General features: G+C 45.3%; 2 protein-coding genes across 2 annotated transcripts in view; both read right to left on the reverse strand.

Annotated features, from left to right (window-relative positions):
* Positions 1-7,239: 7,239 nt before the first annotated feature.
* LOC131284914 (uncharacterized) lies at positions 7,240-7,797 on the reverse strand. The gene has a single exon (XM_058313773.1). It carries the CDS (start codon positions 7,795-7,797, stop codon positions 7,240-7,242), a length of 558 nt encoding a protein of 185 aa, XP_058169756.1.
* Positions 7,798-8,259: 462 nt separating this feature from the next.
* LOC131285847 (nuclear receptor subfamily 2 group F member 1-B) overlaps positions 8,260-24,927 on the reverse strand; it is an 82,303-nt gene continuing 65,635 nt past the window's right edge. The window contains exons 4-5 of the mRNA XM_058314702.1: positions 8,521-8,678; positions 8,260-8,376 (exon numbers count right to left, since the gene is read on the reverse strand). Coding sequence (XP_058170685.1) covers positions 8,260-8,376; positions 8,521-8,678 — 275 coding nt within the window. The remainder of the gene's footprint in view (positions 8,377-8,520; positions 8,679-24,927) is intronic.

A 24,927-nucleotide genomic window follows, 5' to 3' on the forward strand; every position in this document is an offset into this window, starting at 1 on the left:
GAAGATATGCGAGAAAATATAAGTGGACCGACAATAATACATGAAGACAATCAATCATGTATAAGTTTTGCAGGAACAGGAAAGACTACTAGAAGGTCGAAACATATTGAAACAAAACAAAATTATGTAAAGGATTTGATAGACAGGAATGTAGTGACCCTGCGGTATTGTCCCACTGAAGATATGACTGCGGATATCTTTACCAAGCCGTTAGGAACGGTGAAACATTCAAAATTTAGTAAAAATTTGAATCTTTGGTAATGTGTGTAAACGTTGAGGAGGAGTGTTAGAAATAAGCACCGTTTAGCACACCTTAGTTATAACTACCTTGTGTAGACATTTCTCTGCTTGGAGAGTTAAGGATCTGGCATCACTGTTGTGACGACCAGAACGGTATATAAACCGATGCGCGTGAAGTATTATTTGTAGTCGTAGCAAACCGTGGAATAAAGCTCAAAACTGTATTTCGTATTCTCACATTAACAGGTTATGGGCCCAGTCTAAAAAGGCTTCTGTTGAAAAATGGCTTATCAAGTAGTGCTACCTCGTTTGGGAAATGACAATTTCGAAATCTGGAAATTCCGCTTGGAGATGGAATTAATCCGCCAGAATTTATTGTCTTACATTTCTGAGGCCAAACCGGAAGAGGCGAATGCACAGTGGATAGCCGGAGATGCGAAGGCTCGTGCAGTTATAAGTTCGACTGTCGAGGACAGCCAAGTGGTTTATATTTTAAATAAAACCACGGCAAAGCAGATTTGGGATACTCTTTGTTCGGTTCATAAGAGTAGTGGACTCCCGTCGGTGCTGTGCGTATTACGGAAATTATGCACATTGAGGTTATGTGAAGGTGGGAATCTTCCGGATCACCTAAGTGAAATGATCAAATTACACACGCGTCTGCAAATGATGGACGAAGGGCTTAAAGATCGTGTGTTCATGGCGATGATCTTGTCAAGCCTGCCGCCTTCGTACGGTAATTTAATAGTGGCGTTAGAAAATCGTCCGGAGGTCGAATTGACCTCGGACTTCGCGATGAACAAGTTACGCGAAGAGTACCGAAGAAGAACGGAAAATGAAGATGGCAGTGCATCGGAAGATAAAGCCCTTCATACGGAATCGTCCAAACCACAAGGTAAGGTTTGCTATCACTGCCGGAAACCAGGACATGTTCGAAAGAACTGTTTCTTATTGAAGAAACATAAAGTCGGGCAAAGAGCGTTTGCCAATTTTTCATCGGCTAAGTGCGATGGGTGGATCATCGATAGCGGTGCCAGTAGGCATATGTGTAGTGATCTAAAACTAATTAAAAGTGTTGTGAAGCATCGGGCGAATGATGCAGTTGCCATAACTTTGGCGGATGGAAAAATCATCAAATCAGCAGGAATTGGACATGGCGTGATTCGCGGCGTAAATGACAAAGGAATTGCTAGTGAGATTGTGTTAAAAGACATTTTATATGTTCCTAATTTAAACACTAATCTATTGTCAGTGTCCGGTTTGTGTGCTGAGGGTTACGACGTAAGGTTTACGAACAACCTTTGTAACATCATTAAAAGTGACCGAGTTGTAATTCAAGGCTTTTTGAATGGGAACATATATGTGCAACATCAACTCTCGGCTTATGTAGTGCGTACGGGGCAGCATGTGGACAATTGCTGGCATTTGTGGCATAAGCGTTTCGGACACAGAGAAGATTCTGCTGTGAAATTGCTGTTTGACAGTAATTTAGTGAAAGGTGCGAAAGTGCGTTCGTGTCCCGAAAACTTTAGTTGCGAAACGTGTTTGGAAGGTAAGCTTTCACGCACTAAGTTTCCAAAGGCGTCAGAACGTCAAACTAAAGGCATATTAGATTTGGTGCATAGTGATGTCTGCGGTCCAATGCCAGTTAAAACGCCAAGTGGAAACAGATACTTTGTTACCCTGATAGACGATTTTAGCCGATATACAAAAGTATATTTGGTTAAGTCTAAAGCCGAGGTACCGGATAAATTGATCGATTTCGTTATTCTTATGCGTAACCAGTTTGGCAAGATTCCGAAAATAATACGGTCGGATGGAGGTGGGGAGTATGTGAACGATAAACTAAGAGCTTTTTATCGGAAGCACGGCATTCTAATGCAAACATCCACTCCATACACGCCACAACAAAATGGTGTCGCAGAAAGAAAGAATCGTTACCTGCAGGAAATGGCGACAGTGATGTTGTTGGGTGCCAAGTTGGACACAAAATTCTGGGGTGAAGCGGTGCTGTGTGCTACTTATTTGCAGAATAGATTGCCTTCAACTGCTGTTAACAGTACTCCGTTTGAAAAATGGTTCGGCAGAAAACCGCAGGTGGATCATCTTCGTGTGTTTGGTTGTGATGCATGGGTACACATCCCAAAACAAAAACGGGAAAAGTTCGTTAGCAAAGCGAAAAAGCTAACGTTCGTAGGATATTGTGAACAACAAAAAGGTTACCGTTTTGTGGACTTGGCAGACGATCGAATTACAATAAGTCGTGATGTGAAGTTCTTAGAAAAAGAAATAAGGAACAAACAATCGGTCAGTGCAAGTGAGTGTGTCGAGCCTAATGTCGCAGTAGTTTTCGACGAAGTTAACGAAAAGGGAAACACTGAGAAGTGTGTAGTGTCGAACAATGTGGATCTTTCCGTACGATCCACTAGTTCCGACGACTCAATGTTCCTCGACACCGTTGCTGACTTCCCAGAACAAGTGGACGAACACGACAACGAAAAGGAAGCGGTGATACCAGTTCGGCGCAACAGGGGAAAGCTGCCGGGTCACTTGGACGGGTACGTGCTTGGTATGGCGAAGGTGATCGTCGAAGAAGAACCAAAATCATGGCGTGCGGCGATGGACTCATCGAATGCTGTTTCTTGGAAGGCTGCTATGGACGACGAACTGAAGTCGCATAAAAAGAATGGCACATGGGATTTGGTGGAACTACCGGTTGGTAAGAAAGTCATTGGAAGTCGCTGGGTTTTTAAGCGGAAAATAAATGAAAAAGGAGAAGTAATTCGTTTCAAAGCGCGGTTAGTAGCGCAGGGTTTTAGCCAGGTTCACGGTACCGACTATGATGAAACTTTTGCCCCTGTGACGCGATACAATACGGTGCGTACACTGCTAGCAATTGCAGGAAGAGATAAATTGTACGCAAAACATCTTGATGTAGCTACAGCGTATCTACACGGTAATATAGATGAGGAAATATATATGCGTCAACCAGCTGGTTATGAAATAGTTGGTCAAGAAGGAAAAGTTTGCCGTCTAAGAAAAAGCATCTATGGTCTGAAGCAGTCGGCAAGATGTTGGAATATAGCTCTTTGTAATGTAGTTGAAAAACTAGGGTTTATTGCAAGTGAAGCAGATCCATGTCTTTTCATACGTGAAAACAAGGCCGGAATAACATATTTGGTGGTATATGTAGATGATTTACTAATTGTTTGTAAATACGAAAGTGAAATAACGAGTATCTACAAGAAATTGAAAGACCATTTTGATATCAATATGTTAGGTGAAGTTAAAAACTTTCTAGGGCTTCAGGTATCACGAAATAGTGAAGGTATTTTTAGTCTTGGCGCTCAAAATCATATCGATGGATTGATTGTAAAACTTGGACTAACAGACGCTAAAGTGGCGAAGACACCAATGGATGAAGGTTATTTCCGAGATGAAGAACCAAGTGCGACCTTGAAAGAAGGTACGCAGTATAGGAGCATTGTAGGCAGCCTGATGTACATTGCAAATTGCGCTAGACCTGATATTGCGGCATGTGTTGGAATACTCGGAAGAAAGTTCAGCGAACCAACCGAAAAGGATTATGTAGCGGCAAAGCGAGTGGTAAGGTACTTGAAAGGTACAAGGAATTGGCTTTTACATCTCGGAGGCAAATCGCATCAAACACTTGAAGGATTTTCGGATGCAGATTGGGCAGGAGATGTTAATAGTAGGAAATCTACTACAGGGTTTATGATCCTTTACGCAGGAGGAGTAATCTCATGGACAAGTAGACGTCAGAGTTGTATAAGTCTATCATCTATGGAGGCTGAATATTGCGCACTTACTGAGGCATGTCAGGAAATAGTATGGCAAAGGCGTCTCCTAGAAGATATGCGAGAAAATATAAGTGGACCGACAATAATACATGAAGACAATCAATCATGTATAAGTTTTGCAGGAACAGGAAAGACTACTAGAAGGTCGAAACATATTGAAACAAAACAAAATTATGTAAAGGATTTGATAGACAGGAATGTAGTGACCCTGCGGTATTGTCCCACTGAAGATATGACTGCGGATATCTTTACCAAGCCGTTAGGAACGGTGAAACATTCAAAATTTAGTAAAAATTTGAATCTTTGGTAATGTGTGTAAACGTTGAGGAGGAGTGTTAGAAATAAGCACCGTTTAGCACACCTTAGTTATAACTACCTTGTGTAGACATTTCTCTGCTTGGAGAGTTAAGGATCTGGCATCACTGTTGTGACGACCAGAACGGTATATAAACCGATGCGCGTGAAGTATTATTTGTAGTCGTAGCAAACCGTGGAATAAAGCTCAAAACTGTATTTCGTATTCTCACATTAACATGGGTGCGGTGAACAATTTATAACGAGTCAATCCGAAGCCGAAGGTTTAACAAATAGAACAGTTATAATAATAAGCCGAAGGTCCGAAGTACGTCTCTCTTGTTCGAAGGCACACTCAAGAGTGTTCAGTTTATTCCTCCACGTTTGTTTGACAGTTTCATCGCTGGTGGTGGACGCAGCCACTTATATGACAGGTGCATGACAGCTGGTGGTCGCAGCCACCATCATGACAGATAACTTATAAGAACCTTATGATAACGGTCGGACGTTACATAATAAAATTTGTTCGACAGGATCATGTTTGATCAGGACGCTATTTGACGATTTCTGTGAAGGGGCCAGCCCTGTCTTTTATCTACCTTGGAAGGTATATTATAAGTTTGACCGTCTATGAGCCGATTGCGAAGGACAGGAATCGATTGGGGACCAAATGATTAATGATATCGATCGGTAATTAATGACATTCAGTTGGATATTCTCAGTCGGGCAAAGCGTCGGGACAAACTCTTGGCAAACATACACTGATTGGTGGGTGGGATTAATCGTGTTTGAAGCCAAAACTAATGTTTTGGAAGAAAAACAAAATTCAGAAACATATTATAATAATCAAAACCAATAAAAGAAAATTATTTACAAAAGGCATCTATTCAGATTTATATAGTTTTTTCTTTTTATTTCTCGCTAGTTATTTTCCTCAACTTCTTCCACTGTTCTCAATCAATCGTGGTGTATATAAATATTACATATGTTTTTTGTTTCGTTTTAAAAGTATTTTTACTTCCTTTTTCATTTCTTACAGTAAGATTTTTTCCTCTCTACATGCGTTTGTTTTGCTTCACATTAGCATTCGCATACCTTCCGTAACCTTTCGTTTAGCTAATTTGTTCATTTTTCCGCGAGCGATCCAGTGCTTTCTGTTACACCTTTTTGTTTTATTTTGAGTCAATCATGCAACACCTTGCAAAACATTTGCAGCTACTAACCAATTTACCCCACTTTGAATGAAGTAAAAAGTTTGTTGAAGTAGGTCCGCACCAGTTGGGCCTACATAAAAATGAGACAGGAATATTGAAACGACCTTAAAATCATATGCTTGGATTTTAAGGTATGGTTTGGGCCGTTCGGTTCCGGTTGTTAAATTAACTAAACTATTTTGATTCAGCTACCAACGCTTAGTTGCACCTAGCGCTATTTTTCCTTAACACTAGCATATTTCCAACTTTGCACATCGATCGAGCCCGCGGAAGAACGTTGGCTTATTTTTTTTTGTTTTTGCTTTTTGGTGTATTTACATTGAAATTGTCGGATTAAACGGTAGCGCACGATGATGAGCTTACATAATATGTTGCGTGTTGTCTGTGTGTGTGTTTAAATGTATCAGCATAGTTTCTACTATTCCCATTCAAACCCCATGCTGATCCCTTTTCTGCCCGGATACGTTTTAATCGCAGCATTAGCTAATAGCATTTCCGCGTCGTGTAACATCTTGGCTTAAATTTGAGATTGGTATGGTTCGAGAATATAACTTACAACGATGGACAGGGCTTTTAGATGATTCACTTTGTCGTGACAAACATTAGCCTAACGTAGAAATCACTTATCGAATGATGCTTACGTGATAGTTCACAGCTGGATTGCGCAAGGGACAGTATAGAATTTCCGGGGAAAAGATGGAACCGATTGTGGTGTCCTTATTATTTTGGTTTTTTTTTCTGGATCGGTATTTACAGCGGGGCACTTCCGGCGGGTGCCATAAGATGGAAAGATTTCGCTACGACAAAAGCGCTACAGAAGGGAACCCTTGTGGACGGTCAACAGTTTTGATTAGACTTTTGCTTCTTTTAAAGGTCCGTTTGTTTGGTTGATTTAGGATTGCTATTTTGTTTTCATAAATAAGCTACAGTACAAACAGAAAGTACTGCGTTGCTCGTCGAAACTTTTTGGGTTGTGCTTTTCCATGGTCAAGTTCACTCAACGGTGGTTTTACTCTGTCGGTAGTTCTATGCTGTAATGTTGGTGGTTGAAAATGTTTGCCAAATGATTAGTACAACCCTTTTTACACTTCTTAAATTCCTCAGTTATTGTTTCACAAATGCCACCTGCTACTGTTTAACCCTTATTTACCCTTTGTTTATTACTCTATATTGCAATATCAATTTTTTGTTCATGAGACCTTTCCTAGATTACTGTTGTAGCTTTTGTTTTTAGTTATACTTTTTTTTAATTACACACATATATTGCGATTAGATTTTCTCCTCCTCTTTACACACTACCGAAGGACTTGCGCTGGACTGATACACCTCAAATGGCCTTTGCTTGCGGGTGTAGATTGCACGGCAACTTAGAGTATTAGAAGGAAGGTTTAATTTAACATACAACAACCGAAATAAACGAATAGAACTAGGTCAAGGTAAGGAGCCGGAGAGGGATCTGCTCACCATAAATAACACGCGCACCATCTGTGTTGTTTTCTAACATTCTCTTGGAGAATACATTGTACAGAAATAAAATACGCTGGATCGCTGCGGTTTCATAAGCGTACAGCAACACGCAACTAGCCATGTTCAGGTCGGAGGAAAAATTACTAAACCGTCTTGGAACCGATATCTTGGATAATCTGCATCGTTGGAGAGAGCGCTGTTTACTAGACTTCATCATCAACAACAGACACCGTGGCGTCGTCGGAAGCGAGTAGCCCGTGCTGTGGTCCGCTGTTGCTAGCGGAATCGGCCGTCCGTCGATCACCGTCGAGCAGGTTGGCCCCTATCAGGATGCCCGAAAGATCCGCCGGATGCGAGCGATGTTTCCGGTGCCCTTCGTTTGACGGGTCGTTGGCCAACCGGCCAGCTTGAGCTTGGTTGTTGCTGGTGCTGCTTCCGCTGGCTGCTGTTGTGGCCGCCAGAGCTGCCAGCGTGCTGTCAAAGGTATTGGCTACCTCATCGTTGCCATCGATCGTTGTGCAGCTGCCGGTACTGTCGCTTCCGCTGCCGGCCGCGCCGTGGTTGGTATTGGTGCTGGAACCTGCGTCACCGGCACCACCGCTCCGGGTGCTCCCAACACTGGCCGTGCTGACGTGACTGCTGGTGCTGCTGGCCGCACCGCCTGCCACTATCGCTCCCCCGCTGACGAAGTTGAGCGTGTTTTGGAACTGCGTGAACTGACTGGTGCTCGCCATCAGCGAGGAGAGGGCGGCCGCGGCCATGTCCGAGCAACAGCTGCTGTAGTACGAGCTGGATGAAGGTGAGAGTGCCAGAGGTTGCGATGATGCCTGACCCAACGACAACTGTGAATGTTGTTGCTGATGTTGCTGATGTTGCTGCTGTTGCTGTTGCTGCTGTTGGAGCTGCTGTTGATGTTGCTCTTGCTGCTCTTGCAGCTGCTGATGAGCCTGAAGATGGTTGACCAGTTGCTGATGCTGTTGTTCCTGTTGCTGAGCTGAATGGGATTGTTGGTGTTGCTGCAGCTCCTGCAAATGCTGCTGTTGCTGCTGCTGCTGCTGGGTATGGTGTGCCTGGTGTTGCTGCTGAAGTTGCTGCTGCTGTTGCTGCTGCTGCTGCTGCTGATGCTGATGTTGCAGGGTGGCCGCCGCTACTGCGGTAGATGACGCACCGCCCATCATCAGTGAAGATCATGTCGTTGTCAGTTGACGCCACACGGCCGTGTGTCACATCGAAGGTAGGTAGGGCCAGGAGAAACTATTGCCCGATAACAGCATGTCGCGGATCAGCGTTTCTATGGGCGTTTTGCCCACCAGCCGGACGAAGAAGAGCTGCTCTATAACCTGCAACGAACGAGCAAAAGCGTACACGAACGCTGCGATCAGTAACTTGTATAGCTGCCAAACCGGATGCGGAACTGTTTTCGTCCTGTAGGAACAAACTGATTCGGCACATTAGTGTGTACATACTAAGCCATTTCTCCATACCTGCGACGACACCGTCCTTAGCGAGGGTAGACGTAACAGCAGCTTGCCGAACCGGGTCGGCTGGTTAGGATACTGTGACCGGCAATACTCCTCCAGGGCGCATTGGGATTTTTCCTGCAACGATTCGATGTGTGCCACGTCCGAGAGTCCACAAGCATCTGGAAGAGGGGAAGGAGAATAAAACACATTATTCAACTGGCCCATTCAGCACTAATATTGGAGAAGTCTTTGTTGGGATTCGATCGGGAGTATTTGGGATTTTGGACGTGAGTTAAAAATAAATCATAATTAAATAAAATTATATCCACCTTTTACCGTGTGTTAACTGATTGTTAGAAGAGAGCAAATCATTCAATTAATGGTGCAAATGGGAAAAGCCGTGCTTGTATGTGTGGTTTTGTGTGTTGTGGGGTGCCTTCTTAGTGGTGTTGTTGGGTTAATAAATGCCGAACAGAAAAATAAAAACTAGAGATGAAAATATTAGTAAAGCGAAAGTAAAGTAAAGAAAGAAACATATGAAGAAAGTAAGATAATGTTGTAAGAATCCTGGCTGAAAGAAATAAAACACAAAATGATTAGTGAACGGAATATAACAAAATGATATGAATTAGACCAGAATGAAAAGATATAAAATAATTTAAAAATTGTCTAAGGATATTCCAATTCAAGGTATTTCCCATCGATGTTTAGGTCGTTGCTTCCAAAAAATGTTTGCAGAACATTTCTCTACCTTTTCTAAATACAATTCGAGTGAAGGTGGCTGCCATTAGCAGAAGCATAAATTACTTACTACTGACTACTGTCCATACAAAATTCAACCATATTACGTGGATTCCCGCAGAGGGGAATGAAAATACTCCCGAACGAATCGAGGAAAATTAGGTGGGGAGTCGGAAAACCCGAAAAACCCACTTGAGACATTGTCCAAATTCCAAACCTAAGCTACCGGCACGCCACAACGGAGAAGGAGACACATAAATCACGATATATGGTTGACGCATCATCTCCACCTTGCCATCCATTCACCAGACTGCAAATGCCTCCCAGGGTCCTTCGTGGTTGAAGTGCTTACTTTTCGTCTTCTTCTTCTACTTCTGGTCACAATGTTTGATTTTATCTGCCTTCTTGAAGGTGAAATATGTTCATGTCGAAGCGACAGCGTGTCCCGCCGAGGTTATGTTTTAATTCACCGATTTGGCATGGCTCGAAAACGAGCAATCAAGCAACCATCCGCTGGCATTCGGGACTTGTTAACTCGTCAAACCCAATCTACCACTCCCTCCTCCTGTCGACGGGCATCGCGGCTCCTCGCGGAACGTGTATCGAAACGCGAACTAAATTGAGCCGTGAGGCCTCCTTCAAGCGATAAATACTGATCAACCCCATCAGGGGTTGGCCAAGGATCCCAAAACAAAAACCCGGAGTTTGGTGTCTCACAGAGGCACAACGAGTCGCGTGCCTTCTCCAACCATCCAGCGGACCGGGACGGGAGCGTGTTAAATACTGGCCTGCTAATCAAGTAGCGCATGGGTAATTAAAATTTATTCATTCGCCGCCGTCTGCCGTCGTCGCCTACTACGGGATCACGCGCGCACACGCATTATCGTACGGGTGCGCGTGATCGCGAGCTAAAGATGCGCACTTGAGGACATTCCATTCCGGTGAAAGGCTGTCATGGATGAAACGAAACAAAAAAGAAAGAAAAAAAACGAAGGGAATACCACTTGACTTCCCGTCCCTCTTGTCCTTACTAATGGGTTAGCCAATAAAGACGAGAAACCCTCCCCCCTTCTCGTTCGCAACATCAGATAACATCTGTTTGTCAAAAGTACAGCTATCACGCGGCGAGGCACGGAACGCGGGAGACTCCAGCGCGTGGTCCTGGAAGGTCCCACGGCGTAGGCCGATGCGATACTGCTTCTGACGATGATGGGTGTACAACATGAATAACATAATTCCCACTCCGTCATTCCCACTTCGGTCCCACTCGGCCATGGGATGACGCTTAAAGGCTTATACTTAGCGAGCTCGTTTTGCTCACCTGTTTCGCCTGAAGTGGTTCGGGTATGGTACGGCGTTTAGCTTGGATGGCTGGGAGGAGGGGTTCGTGAAGGGTGCCCAAATTTAATTGGGCTTACTATTTTTTATGACCCTAACTGTCACTCATTTATCCACTTCCCTTTGAGAACCTCTGACGACAAATCTTAATGCTTAAGATGTTAGGAGAAGCAAAAAACCAGGAAAAGATTTTACCCAACGCTGGTAAAACGTTACTTCTTTTTCGATCATCCACGTTGAGGCCTTACATATGTTTCGGGTTGTAGTTCAACGTGTCAGGCGGATGTGCTGGTAACACCAGTGACCCTATTTGTATCGGATTCTGGATCGAGCGAAGTTACTCGGGATCGATCTTCGAATGGTGATAGTTTTTTTTAATTCGTTCCTTATTTAACTGACTTCGCTTGCTCCAGAAAATAAAAAAAACGCTTAAAAAACACACACCCTTCACTGGTACCCCACACCCACCCAACTAAGTCAAAGTGATGCGCAACAACTGTTGCGTAATCGGGTGTCTATCATCTCATGCGCCTTCACTAGAAGTGCCCTCGGGAAGGGTGATGAAATTCAATTAAATTGCTTTCAATTTAATGAACCTAGTGGACCGCGGTGACATATCAAGCCGGGCCGGGTAGAAACGGGGAGCTTCCCATTTGTCTATGCTGTATCGCTTAACCGATCGTTGCCTTCGGATCGTAGGAAGGCGGAATGATCTAGCCAGCGATGCATCAAAAGAACTTGCCAGCCGAAAAGAACCGGAGGACCCACGGGGTGGAGCGCGAGCCCGCAAGGGTGGGCACAAAATTAAAGACAATAATCTTTATTTTCCATCATCGGGGAGCGCTAAAACGGGTGGCATTTCCACCCGGTCCCACCACCGTGGACAGCGTGCTGCCCCGGTTTCCTCCGGCCTTGTCTCGGGCCGCCTAGCCGTCCGGCATGGCGTACACATACATTCTTCGCCCCATTCGGACCAATTAGTGCAAATTGTTACTGATTACAAACACTTTATGTAGGTCGATTGACAACCGAACGGTGGAGGCGGGTGCCAAGTGTGTTTGAGAAGGTTTGTGGGTTGTTGGTTGTGGACAGATGTATTTTTTGAAATTCATTTTGGGGTTCGAAGAAGGGAGTCGTTCGCTTGTATTTGATTTAAATCAAACAAATAAGAAACGGCGACCTTCAGTGGTTCAATTATTTTTCGTTAGTTTTGTAAACTGTTGACACAGTTCAAGAGAAATTTGAGTGTAACAAGAATATGTTCTTGTAAGTGCCATTATTATGCACACGCATACAGCATCGAGGATCATCTTATGCTTCCCATCGTCCAGCGTTTTCAAACCCAAAAGAATCTTTTACAACAGCCGCAAAAGGCACATTGCGTTTGAGATTGTTCCTCGCATTTCCCACAAGTACCGACGGCCAGCAACGTCTCAGCCGAACGTCTTAATGATGTAACTGATACTTTTCCAAGGTGGACGAAATTTCCTTCGAGATCGGTAGACCCGTTCTCTGCGCGTGTCCCGTGCGCCATTTTTAATGAGCAAAATTTTCGCAGAGCCATCGTCTTCACGATGCGCTATGCCGATGAAACCGATAGGACGGACAGTGAGAACGTCGGCCCATTGCTTGCCGAAAGTATTAAAAAGTTATTTAGAAAATGCTGAGCAGTATGAATTTTTTTCGTACAATTACCTACCCCTAAGTGGGGGGTAAGGATGGAAAGTAGTTGGGGTGGGGTACTTTTTTCAAAATAAAAAATAAAAAATGTAAACCCACATCAGAGCACGGTCCGCTCGTGACGTGAGTCCCGGGGCGACATCAAAGACATTTCCCGTACCGCACTGGAAGGTGGATTATACGGAGCGCATTTAACGAACACGGGTAATAATCTCATGATGATGAATTTTCCACCTCATTCCGGGGGCTATGGGGGTGGGTGGAAGGATGTTCACGTAAAGCCGTCAAAATTACCATCCTTTGATGCATGAGATCGTTTTGAGATTTTTTAAAACAGCCCAAATAGACACACTCCACCAGACAGACTCCCTGTTGCCGCCGTTTGCCTACGGGATTTCGCTGACTTCGCCGGTCGGAATTGGATGTACGCCCAAGCACATAAATTAGCCTCTCATCGACGTCACCACGAGGGCCCCCATTTGCCCGCCTCTCGATCGAACGGCTCGAGTTAAAACTCAATCGAGTCATTAAGCAGTGTTTAGCATTTGTTTCGACTGTCAGCAAAATATTTATTACGCTTTTATTACCACTTTCTTCGGCGCATTCCACGGAACCCATTTCCCGGCGCCGACAAACGGGGATGCGGGATTCTCGGGCGCAGTTAATAGATCAAATTCTTCCAGCGATGCGCCACGACACGCGCGACACGTGGTCCCCGTCAGCTGTACCCGATCGTGCGCCCTTTCTCGTAATGCGTGTGTCTTTCACATTTCCCTCCCGCTTTCGATGGTGGTAAATTAAGTTGACTACTTGGAGGTTGGTGTTTGCATGCGTCTTATGCATCTTGTATTCCGTAAGATCTCAGAATAGGGCGTCGGCGAGGGACCTCATGAACATCTTAAACAAAGAGCGAGTGTGAGAAAACTAACACTGTTCCCTGTCTGCGCTTGAAGGAAACTCCACTACCGAACCGTGTTCTTGTGGTCAAGCTGAACCCAGTGGTATCGATAGTACGCTGTTTAAATTAAGCGTTATTAGTTATGCTATGAAAGTGTCTCTTAGTCTCCCATTCCAGCACCCAGCGGCTGGTGAGAAGTCGCGGACAGCACAGTTCATCATCAATTCCGGCGGCTGATCAACGGAGGCGGGCAGATACTTGGGACGCGCTCGCCTTGGAAGAAAGGGCCACACACTAGCAGATGACACGCTAATGGAGCTAATGGAGATGGAATAATTAAAATAATATACGCGGATTACATGGGAATTAATTAAAAGCCCCAGCCCCGGGGAGTTCTCGAGTTCTCAACGAGAGGATCAATTTATGATGCACTTGCGACGAGAAGAGGCTATTCAAATGAAGCAGAGGAAACGTAAATATGTTTCAACATTTGTTATCAGTTAATTTGAGGATTCTAGTTGTTGGTCATAAGAACCAGCTCGACTGTTTTATTCCCTGCATCGACGTTTGCTTCAAACCATTGCCGATGCTTAAATTATAATTAATTTTCCTCCTCCAGATATCGCCCACCGCGACTGGACGCCATTTTACATTCGGCGGTAATTTTCTCTGCCAGTGTGCAAACAAACCTCCCTCCAAAGGGACGCGAGACCTCCGGAGCATTTGGCGGTAATTGGCTGGGTTGGGCTATTCCGGCCCTCGTGATGACTCCTGGGGCTCGAGGGGGCGGCTTGCGACGGGACAAACGTTGTAAAGAAAACTGGCAAAAATCTCTCGCGCGTACTGTAAGGTAAATCTTACGCCGAACCCCGTCAAGCCCTTGTATACGTCCGCCATCCTCCACGTATCCGTCAATTAATCATCAATCGATAAACGTTAGCGGTGGACGGTGGATCCCGTGGCCACTTCTCTCGGTGTGTGCGTGTGTGCGGCGCGGCACAACCGAAAGGGCAGGGTGACGCAGGATGGTGGTTCGCCTCGACCGAACCAACCAATAAAAGATAGCGCACTTTATTAAATTTCATTGGCGTGTTGTGCCTGCGGTTTGCGAAAACCGGGGGGGATATCGCGCGCGCGCTTCCTTTCGATGGGCGGCCAAACAGTGTCCGTCCCCTCCGCCCCGGCAGCATTCCAATCCTGCGCCCACCGTCGAAATGATCGTAAAAACAAATATTTGAAATGTTTTATTGTTTGCTTCGGCGCTGATTGCACAACTGCCATTAATAAACTTTACTCGGCGTGCGGGCCTTTGTCTGTGTTGCTCTTTCTGCTGGTGTGTTTTTTTACATATCTCTCCCTCCCACTACCAGCCTCCGAGCTTCATTTTGTGTATCTTAAGGGAGTCTTCTTAGTTACATTCACCTGCACCCTCACCCACTAGCCGTAAGGGGATGGACCTGTAGCCTCACAAGCCTAGCAGAAGACTCCTAAACTGCAATCCATCCCCAATGGTGTTTTTGAAGGTGAGCCTTTAAAATGAAACCAAACAACGCTCACCGTAAGCAACATGGAACAGTGGCCCCACCGTACGAACCTTTCCGAAACGAGGGCTATAAATACTTCTGTCCCTGGTTCCGACGGCAGTGCATCTCGGAACTCGAACTCCAAGACGGTCCCATCGGTTCGTGCCGATGGGCGTTAACTGACCCATCCATCCATCCGCCCCCCGAAAAAAGGGTGGCCCGGGTTCGACGCGCGCGCACACACCATCGCGATGACACGCGAAGGTGATGATGGCCGGTCGACGATGGCGAAGGGGCAGCATCCACCCAACGGAGAGGAACGAAAAGGGTGGGGCTAGGACAGAACGCAAAAAATCCTACGACAACCAACACTGTGATTGTAAACGCCCTCTTGGTGTTTGCCGATGACTCGGCTCTTCATTCCCCTCGTTAACCTTCCGGATGATGATCTCCCCGGTGGAGGTGGAAAAAACCAAAAACCGAATCCTTTGCCGTTCGCATCCAAATCCAATGAATGAAAACCCCGCTAAGGAATGGTGTCCACGCTGACGTTGCGTTGTCGCACGAGTTTGCGTTGACCGAAAAACGAGAAAAAGCACAATAAAACCCTTTTGCTGTTCCTGGCGCTTCGGAATGTTTGTTTCTGCCCGCATGGACCTGCAGTCGGAGAGAGATTTCCATCAGTGATATATAGCCGTTCATTACATGTAAAACGTACACCGTTATTGCTGTTTTTAAACCGTTTTCCACTACCGATCGTTCGAATGTTTTACACGGAGTGCCATTTCGTTGTTAGAGCCATGAGTACAAGGGTATCTGGAGTTGGAGAAAATGGTATCGAGATCGAAGGGTTTGGTTGCATGAAGTTTGGTTAACTCTATTGCTATCTCAATTGTCGGACATTGAACAAGGTCTTTTTATGTAACATTTTTAGGCAGTAGTGTTGTAGAAATGTTTCTTAAATTAGTCAATAGTCGATTTGGAAGTTGGGAAATCAATAACGATACGGAGGATGGGCTTTTTTTAAATTCCAAGAAAGGTACAAGGAAAGTTTTCAAACTATATTTTAATTATACTAGAATTCATCTAAAGAAAAAGAACACAAGATTGACTAACATTCGTAGATGAACGCAACAAGGACGAAGTGAAAGAAGTTGTTCTGTATACTTATTTTGCTTACTCAGTTTATTATTAGAATTTTCAGTTCTGTTTTTAATTTAATTAACTTAGAGCCCCTAAATGCACAAAGCAGTTAGCAATCTATTGAGTGCATAAACCATCAGCAACTTGTACTTTTAAATCAGTATTTTCATTCTAATTACGCATAATCACTCCTAAAGTTGAAGGAATACACCTCCCAGAGTTTTCCAAACTCCCTTTTTTTCGTTGAAACTCTGCGCAACAAAAAGTTGTAGAATATGATGGGTTTTTAATAATAAATTACTCAATAAGTAAGCAGCTCGCCAAATTGCAGACTTGCACCCGGAACCGGGGAAAACTAGCAGACGATGGAAAGGCGGGATTTTGACTTTGTAATCTGCCAGGACCACCCGGGACGCCACAGTGCACTGTTGTGCATTGTTGAGCAGTAGAATAAAACCCAAACGCACACGAACGCGTTTACCATTTGCGGCACAACTCTTTCCTGCCTAATCCCTACGATCCCAGAATACTTTTATCCGCCTTTACGTACCTACACCAATGAATGATTTCTCCGTAGGAAAACTGTGCAGAATAACAGTGTAACCTGCAGTGCTCTACGAAAGGATTACCGAGCAGTATGAAATAATCGAAATTATGTGCGCTAAACGACGTGTGTTCTGCGTTTGCTTTGATGTTTTTCGGTGATGATCGGCTGGCCATTGAGCAACCGCAAAGTGACAGCTGTTCATCAGACGATCAAACGTTCGATTGTTTACCGTCCCCTTCTCAGTTCAGTCCACTTGCATTTCGCAACGCGATGGGATGTTTCGGTGGCGGGTCGTGAACAGGTGCAATCTAGTTGTCATGAAATCGGTCCTTTTGAGATGTGTTTAGTGAAATTTAATCAAGCATTAACTGCGGTGCCCAAGAAGCAGCGTGTGCTCATCAAGAACTAAAGTGTACTTTCATCCGATCGATATTTCGGAACAGTTTTTCGCCCCAATCATTCGCCGCGCCGAACACACACCGATCCCTTTGCGGAACGCTATCATTTCCACCAAAGGTCATGTTTACGTTGGGAAAACGTTACGGCTGATTGTGAAACGCTACCGTATCTCGTGTAATCTTGAACGTGGAAAAGGGGTGCATTTTTTATGAAGCAACCGAGTGCGTTTCTATGTTGTTCTTTAACCCGCAATCCGGCTTCCGTTTCACCGACGCATTTGACGTTTGACATTTACGGTTTGCGGTGTGCCGTTGTTGCTGTTGTGTGACCTTACAACTGTTTTTTTTTTCATCAAAGTGGCTCTTACCTAAGGTTTTGGTGTAGGTGGGGAAACAAGCCTGTGCAGTGTGATTGGAAAGATTTATTACCAGTGTCGAATTAATCATCATAGTCCATTGGTGGATTGGTTTGAAGGTAAAAGAAAAGTTTGGGAACATTTCGTGTTTCCACAATAGCTTACCGAGAAGTGTTGGAATTTATAGTATTTTTGAAGATGTAAGGTAAGTGGAGCATGTTTAGATACCTCATCTTCACCGTGGATTTTTTTTATATGAAACATTGTGTAGTTATACTTTTGATATACCGAGCAATTATGATTGATATCCATGTTCCAGATGCATTGATAATAATCAGGGCAAGTCTCGAGTTTCCTCCTGTTTATCAACACTTTTCCTCGTCAATGCTGAAAGTTGTTGTTGAACGCCACGTCATCAATCTTCTGACTTCTTCCGACATTTATTGGAGTTAAACCAGACGTTTGGGACTAGAAAAGGAGTCGAGATCGAACAAATGACCGAAAACCATGTGAGCAACACTCTATCCCCGTGTTGCAACGGAAAAGTGCAAACTGGCACGTTCCATCGTGCGATGTTGTCGGTTCAAGAACACAGTTAGAGTAAATTACATACGCACTACCCGGAGCCATATCCTGCGCTGCCAAAAGTCACGCAACAGCCCTCGACGACGAGGACATGGCATCTGAACTGATGCGATGGGGTAGGAGGTAAATGATAGAGCAGCCAAGTGGCGGCCGTTTCTGGGACATCTCATCATCGCAAATCTTCAAGTGGTGTCAGTTCTAGTTGAAGGGGAAAGCGGACCAATGTTTGCCATACCACAATCCCAAAAATCAACCGACACGATCCTTTCTAGCAGACGTAGGAGACCGTCTGCTATTGTTGTTCGCCTTGGCCCAAACTTACTTCCGTTCCAGACACTTTGGGTGTCGGGAGAGGGAAATGGCACTAAACGGTTGGCACTTAGAGCATCACCCCATGTGGAGGGAGCAAAGGATGGTAAGATTGCAGCTCTCGAGCGCCGGTTACATTAGATGATGCTAATATGGGATAATGTTACCCAGTTCCTGTCACAGGAGCTTCAAGCAAAACTTGTCTCGTCTCAGCGCTGAAATGTTAACAGTTTAATGGCATCCGATGGTGCCATGCATGCGGTACCCCTTCACTCGGGGTTGCTCTCATGGGGAAGCATGCCCAAGTGGTCCCCGCATCTTCCGGGACGGTTTCCTTCAGTAGAAACGGTTTCCACCATCACCAGAATGTCGTGAGTGGGGTGAGGGGGAATGTCGTAAAACAATAATTTTAATCACGGGAAAATGGCTAATCATAATGATGGTAATCGGGTGTAAAACATATGTCTACACAGAGGATGCCGGCGGGGGTACGTGTCAAGACGTGCCCGGAGTACGACGGGGCATGTGTGTTGGTAAGCCTTTAAAGTTTCACGCCGTACGAAAAGAATCTCATAAAACGTGCCCAAGTAGCTTGCTTCACGGATCGGCCACCGTACGAGATTCATCGGAAGGGAAGTTTATGTTGCGGGCGATAGTACCCACACACCGGTTCCAGCATCCCCCCCGCGCCCGGTCGAGGTTGACAAAACAATTAAAATCAAATTAAAATATCTAATTAGTTGCCTTGTTTTCGCTCGGTGTGTGGAGAACGTTGATAAAAAAGTCAGTACACCCTTCGGCGGAGCGAATCAACAATGTCGAGGCCGAAGCCGAAAAGGATACGTACCCTTCGGAATGGAACGGGGTATGCGAGATAACATCGGCCCCGTCACGTTTGACACTTGCGGATGGCACGGTGAAAGTTTACGTGACAGCGCTTGTGAGTTTTCCTTCTTTATTGCGAAAGGGTTCGCCGCTTTCCCTGCGCGAGGGAACTTGCGATAATTTGCTTTTTTCAACACCTGTCATCCAGCGAGCGCTAGACAAACTGTTTGACATTTGATAAGAGGTTGTGGTATTTTTTTGAAAATTCTTTCTATTTCTATCGCCTTTGTTATATAGTGTTATTTTAAAAGAGTTTTCAAATAATAGCTTCCTGTTGGTCCATTTCATTCACCGAACGGACGAAAGCCATGTTTGAGTGCCATCATTACTTTTTCGTTAAATCGACCGTAATGGTTCCGATATCGTAGCCCCGGTTTGGTGTGGATGTTGCCCGACTTTTCTTGCCTCACTTTCGTTGGTGAGCGTTGAAAGTTTTTCCCTTATCTTACATGCCAAAGGCTTTCCAGGTTAGTGCACTTGGAAGGACTGCACAATTGCGCTCCTTCACCTCAACGGTAGGAAGGTGTTTGAAGGATCGGATTGGCATCCGAAATGTGTACTGGAAATGAAAGATGATTCTTTTCTAGTGTTTCGTTATGGATGGTTTCTTCATAAATCTTCAGCATAAATGAGGTTTTGAATGTTTTCTCAGTATAACTGCTTTAAGCAATGTTTTCCATGCGTTTCCAAGTGAAAATTGGTTATGTTCATCAAAAAATTTACCCTATGAAGAAGTACAGCTTTGAGCAAAGTAAATTAAATTTAATCTGTAGCAAAACTGATGCTATCCCGAAATGATCTCTCGTTGTACCTTGAAGTGCAATTGAACACGTCATTAAAAATGAAAAGAAAAGTTAATAAAAAAAATGACACCGCATCGCGAGCACCGCGCTGGTTCACCGGTGGGTTTGCCGTTACAAGTCATTAATCTGCGTCCGACAGACAATGCTACCATGCAATAACCGACCGTGGACACCGAACTTGCTAAAACGGAACGATTTTCCGCCCGGTATTTTGTCACTTCGGATCGCTTTCTCGCTCCTGTTTTCTTCTCTATTTTTTTGTCCTCTGTTTTCCACCAAACCTTCCGTGCAAATTTTGGCCGCTGGAAACACATGTTTCCAAAGCGCCAATACCACCGGAGTTGACACTTCCACCCCTAAATAGACGGATGTGTAGCCGCCACCCCTGAAACTGGCCGTCCATGGATGTCGGTCTTCTCCCAGTTGGCCGTTAAATGAAATTATTTTAATTCGTTCTGGCCCGGGTGGTGAGCTTCTGGTTTCTGCTTGCGTTGGTTTTTGGCTCGACGCGTACAGTTTCATTTCTCATCTCGTTTCGTTCGTACCTAACCATAGATGCGCAAAAACTGTCGGCGAAAAACGAGCAAACAGCGAATGCGGGCCAAAATGTGCCGATGGTTGTTTTTTTGGTTTGTGGTTCCGTTTTATTCGGTTTTTATTGGGGTGATTATTGGCTTAGGCGTTGCACCCCCCCGGGGCCAGACATCAACCCCCACCCCCCGCGGGAAAAGGTACGCGCTGGGAAACGCGTCCGGAAGTAGCCGAGCATGGAAAAGGTTGACAAAAACAAAAAAGAAAAATCGTGAAAAGAGGGTGAGCTCCGAGGACATTTGCGTTTCGGGCGCGCATCCTTCAACGGAGGGTTTTTCCAAGCGCAGACGACGACGAACAACAACAACCTGGTGGGAAGCAGTGCTGCGGTCAGGAAATTATAGACCCGACCGTTGACCGGGCAACCGTGTCCATTGCGGCGGGATGAAGTTGCTTCCGTTTGCGTACGTTTGTGTGTGCGTGTTTTTATCTCTTCATCGTCGCCACCGAACGGCGCGCACGTGTTTGCGTTTTGACACTTTCGGTAGCGGAAAAATCCGTTTCGCACCGGCCACATGGCCACCGGTGAAGGTCGGAGCAAGTGCATTTGGAAGTTGACATTGAAAAAACAGGGGGTGGGAAAGGATTAAACGCCAGCAAATTGTTGGGGTAGCGTTTTTGGCCGCACCAAAAGCCTACCGTTTGTGGCCTGGCATTTTCGGCATGCTGCGAAGAGAAAGAGAGGCAGTATCGATTTTGTTGAGTCCATCCTGTCAACCTCTTTTTAAAGGTCACGACGCGAAAGTACTCACTAGGATTCAATTGGAACCTGTCAGCAGTCACCCTCAACTGTTAGAGGGCTGAAGAAATCTCTGTTTTTCATCGGTTCGATCAGGGAAAAGCACTTTCCTATCGAAAGCCAGCCTACCGATCCTATTTTGCGATCGTGTGTCCCACTTTAATCCACCCAATGAGTCTCGATTCCACTCGGTGCGCCTCAGCCGTCAGCTAAAAGTCACGTATGAAGCGAGCCAAATTGAGTGGAGATCAATTTGCAAACGCACATTATCGTTTGTGGTGTCGTGCCACCATATGGTAAAGGGTCAATAAATAGAAACGTTTCGTTTGCAAAAAAAAAAACACACACACACCCCAACGAGCTCAATCGTCGGACGTCGGGCGATCTCTCAACACCTTGCGCGAGGGCGCCTTAAGGAGGTCAGCGCTATAAAAAGCTCCCTACGGGCTCCATAACGCATCGTCGCACAAGATGATGATGGACCGGTGAATATTGAAACGAGTAAGAATGAATGAAAAAAAAAAATAGTTGAAACCCTAACCCTGGACCTCTACCGCCCTTGGTCCAATGGCTTGGTTAACTGCCATACGCGATGAAATCGGAGGAATGTGCATGGGAGGTGAAATGGGCAGGCACTCGCACCGCTAGAGACTATCATTAGCGTTCAATACTTGTCCGGTTCGTTAAGGGAACGCATTGGGAAGAAATGCTTGATGGAAAACCCCCCCTCCTCGATTGATCCTTGTCCACCGGCGTCAGGGAGGTGCGGTATTTTGCGCGCAAAAATCAAATCGATTGAGGTACAGCGGCGGTACTAATGTAATAGTAAAAAATAACAATAATCTAACGTAATGGACACTGACGGCCCAGGGGGAGGACAAAGGCGAGACAACACCGATCCATCGTTAGGTAGACTGTAGGGCCGGGTGTCTTTTTAAAAAGTCGGCAAAGCCTAAGGCAATCCCGAGGAGGTCAGGTCATATGATGTGGCAGCTGCGGCAACCAGCGGAGGCAACCAGTATCATCACCATCGACAACCATCAACGCCGCCAAAGCGCGTATGGTGTCATCGTTTTCACGGTAAAATACCTTTCAATGAGAGTTGGTTTACTTGACGTATCGTATTCAACTTGCAAGTACAGTAAAACCAACTTTTTCGAGGAACCAAAATAATCTCCATACGAAGGAGAGAAAATCATCCAACTATTATTAAGCTAAGGACGAACTTAATCAGTCACTCGTGTTTTGCAGTTCTGTATTACTTTTTTTTTTTTTTTTTATGTGGCACAACATCCCCTAGTGGGACAAGGCCTCTTTACGAAGAGAGTTTGTGTGACCGAAAGACGGTATATTATAGATCGGTGGTCAGCCGTTCGTAATACCGGAGGGTGCCAGACTCGAGATTCGATCCCACACCTGTGGTGTGGTGTTTCCTCGCGCTACCGCTGCGCCATGGGCACCCACTCTGGATTACTTAGGTACTTCAATTATTCTTCTGTTTAGGGATTTAAATTTGAAATCATAACGATTTGTTTTCTTGGTATTTTATCTTTTTCTATGTTAAATTATTATTTGTTGAAAAATATCATTTACCTTGCTACGTTTTTTATTACATACTTTAGTGCAACAAATTGGTAACGATAAAACTCTTTAATCCATGACGAGCTTCATCGATCGAACCACACTATGTTTTTTTTCATGTTCATGTTTTGTTCACTCTCTACAATAAACGTGATTCGGGATGGTCCCATTCCGTGTCGCGGTTGACCACATTTTGGTCTATGTTGACTCAGGCATCCCTACCCCTCTTCCTCCTCTTGCTCGGCTGGGGTATGATACCGCAATTTTTATTTATTCTAAACCCGCCCTCCGTACAAACGCTTCGTTTGAATCGGGTGTATTTTTGCGTGCAAAAAGGCACACACACACACCCCTCCGAGGGTTGCTGATTGTTGGTGGTGGTAGAAGTGATTTGGAAAATCTATTACCACGTAGCATAGTAAATAGAACCAACGGTAAAAAAAGAGGAGAAAAGAAGGACGAAACAAGTGACACCACCTTTTTCAGACTGTTCACCAAAAAACGCGTTGCATAATAACCGATGGGTGTCCGATGAGGAGGGGATGGTCGTTCAAAGATGTCCTTTCCTGCGCCTTATCGACCAGTGGTCAGTGCGTAGCATTTGGATTTCCCTTCCACCCTTAACAGATGCAAAAAAAAAGAAAACAGCAGAGGGGACGGTACAATTGCTATAAAACCACCGTAAATTATGGTGATATTGAGCGTAGCGAGGATGGGTTTTGCCAAACCCGATGGTAATAAAGCAGTAAAACGCTGCCAAAATGGTTTGGCGAAGGGTCGCCCTGTGATACGAAAAAGAGATGGGCAAAAAACACCACCACCTTACGTTAAATTAAACTTATCCGTAGCGAAAGATTGTGACTTTGCGTTAAGCGTGGTTTAAAATTCATGATGATTAGAATGTCAGAAGGATTGCGAATGACAAAGTGGGGGTAAATGTGAACTAAAGAGGCATGAAGGATCGGGCAGAGGCACTGAAACTATCGTGTTTGGGCAGGGAACTGCAGAGGGGACATTGCATACACACCGTGCGAGTTGCGAAAGAGACAAAAAGCCACCAAGAATTCATGATCAGATGCGACAGGTCATGAGCCGGCTTAAATTCTTGATCTCTTCTAGTATGTAATATAAGATTACATGAACCCAGTTCCCGTGCGGTGGAAAATTAATTTTCCCCGCTTCCCTGTTTCCTTCCCGAAGCACCGGCACAACACGTTATGTGACAGTGCAAGTTCCAACTCGTTAGACATTCCGGTCGTGGCTTACCGCAAAATTTCCATCTGTCCCTTCGCATCTGGTGAATATGAAGGTGAGGACGGGGTTTTGTTTTTGTTTTTGTCTCATTCCCTGCACAGAACTCTTATATCGATCATTGTATTGTTTTTCTTCCGACGATTTGTGCATGCCAAGGTTCCAAACGATATGCGACGCATTGCGATGCTGCGTCTTGTGACGGTCGGTGGTTTGGTCGTCCAAAAATGAGGGCCGGACCCCGGGTCCCGAGGGAAGACCGAGGGAAAAGAAATAAATCTTGCAAATATGATTAATTTGCATAATGTAATAATGCTGGATCGTGGCGGAGCAGGATCGTCGTTCGTGGAACAAGCGCAGGGCCCTACAACGGCACGGAGATTATGCATAGAGATGAAACGGGCTCACGCAAACACACATGGTGGCGCGGATCAGGCGGAGAAAGCGACCCTTGAGCGAGGTTCTGGAGGTACTGCACCGTTCCGGTGGCGTCCATCGCGGGAACGGGGGGCGGTGAGATAAGAAAGCAAAAGGGAAGTACAGTCCCGGGTCGTGAGGATGCGTGAGAAAATTAACAAGTACATGCGGATGGATTCGGGATTGCGCGAAACCTTGAAGCGGAGCGTGTACTTGAACTTTGGACGCCTTCGGTAAGTGTACCGATGCGCCGTGTAAGGGCTATCTGTCGTTCTTGGGTTGTGCAATGAATTTTGATTCTCACATCGGGGGAAAGATGAAACTTTTGTCTTCTGGGGTTTTTTTTTCCTCATACGTCACCGACCGGTCAGTGCGTGGTGCGGGTCCAGAGCCGGCTGTTAGGATCAGGCGGCCTTGGAGAGCTCAAGCACACAGCTGTATATCCACAGGTTTGGGTCCGGAGTTTGTTTGCAGGCCGGCTTCAGCTGATCCTAATCCTGTTTGCTTTGTGGCGCGTGCCTCTTCACGTTCCAGAATTTTGGGTGACCATCAAGATAGGTTACCATCTGCTACAATGCTCTTCCAAAGCACAGACATTGCCGGAAATCCGGTACAAAGGATTCCGAACCGGACAAAGCCATCG

Source organism: Anopheles ziemanni, chromosome 3 (assembly GCF_943734765.1).
Source record: "Anopheles ziemanni chromosome 3, idAnoZiCoDA_A2_x.2, whole genome shotgun sequence".
NCBI classification, from domain to species: Eukaryota; Metazoa; Arthropoda; class Insecta; order Diptera; family Culicidae; genus Anopheles; species Anopheles ziemanni.

What these genes read in the sequence shown, in the direction of transcription:
- LOC131284914 (XM_058313773.1), bottom strand. Translation starts at nt 7,797, where the DNA reads ATGGCCGCGGCCGCCCTCTCCTCGCTGATGGCGAGCACCAGTCAGTTC.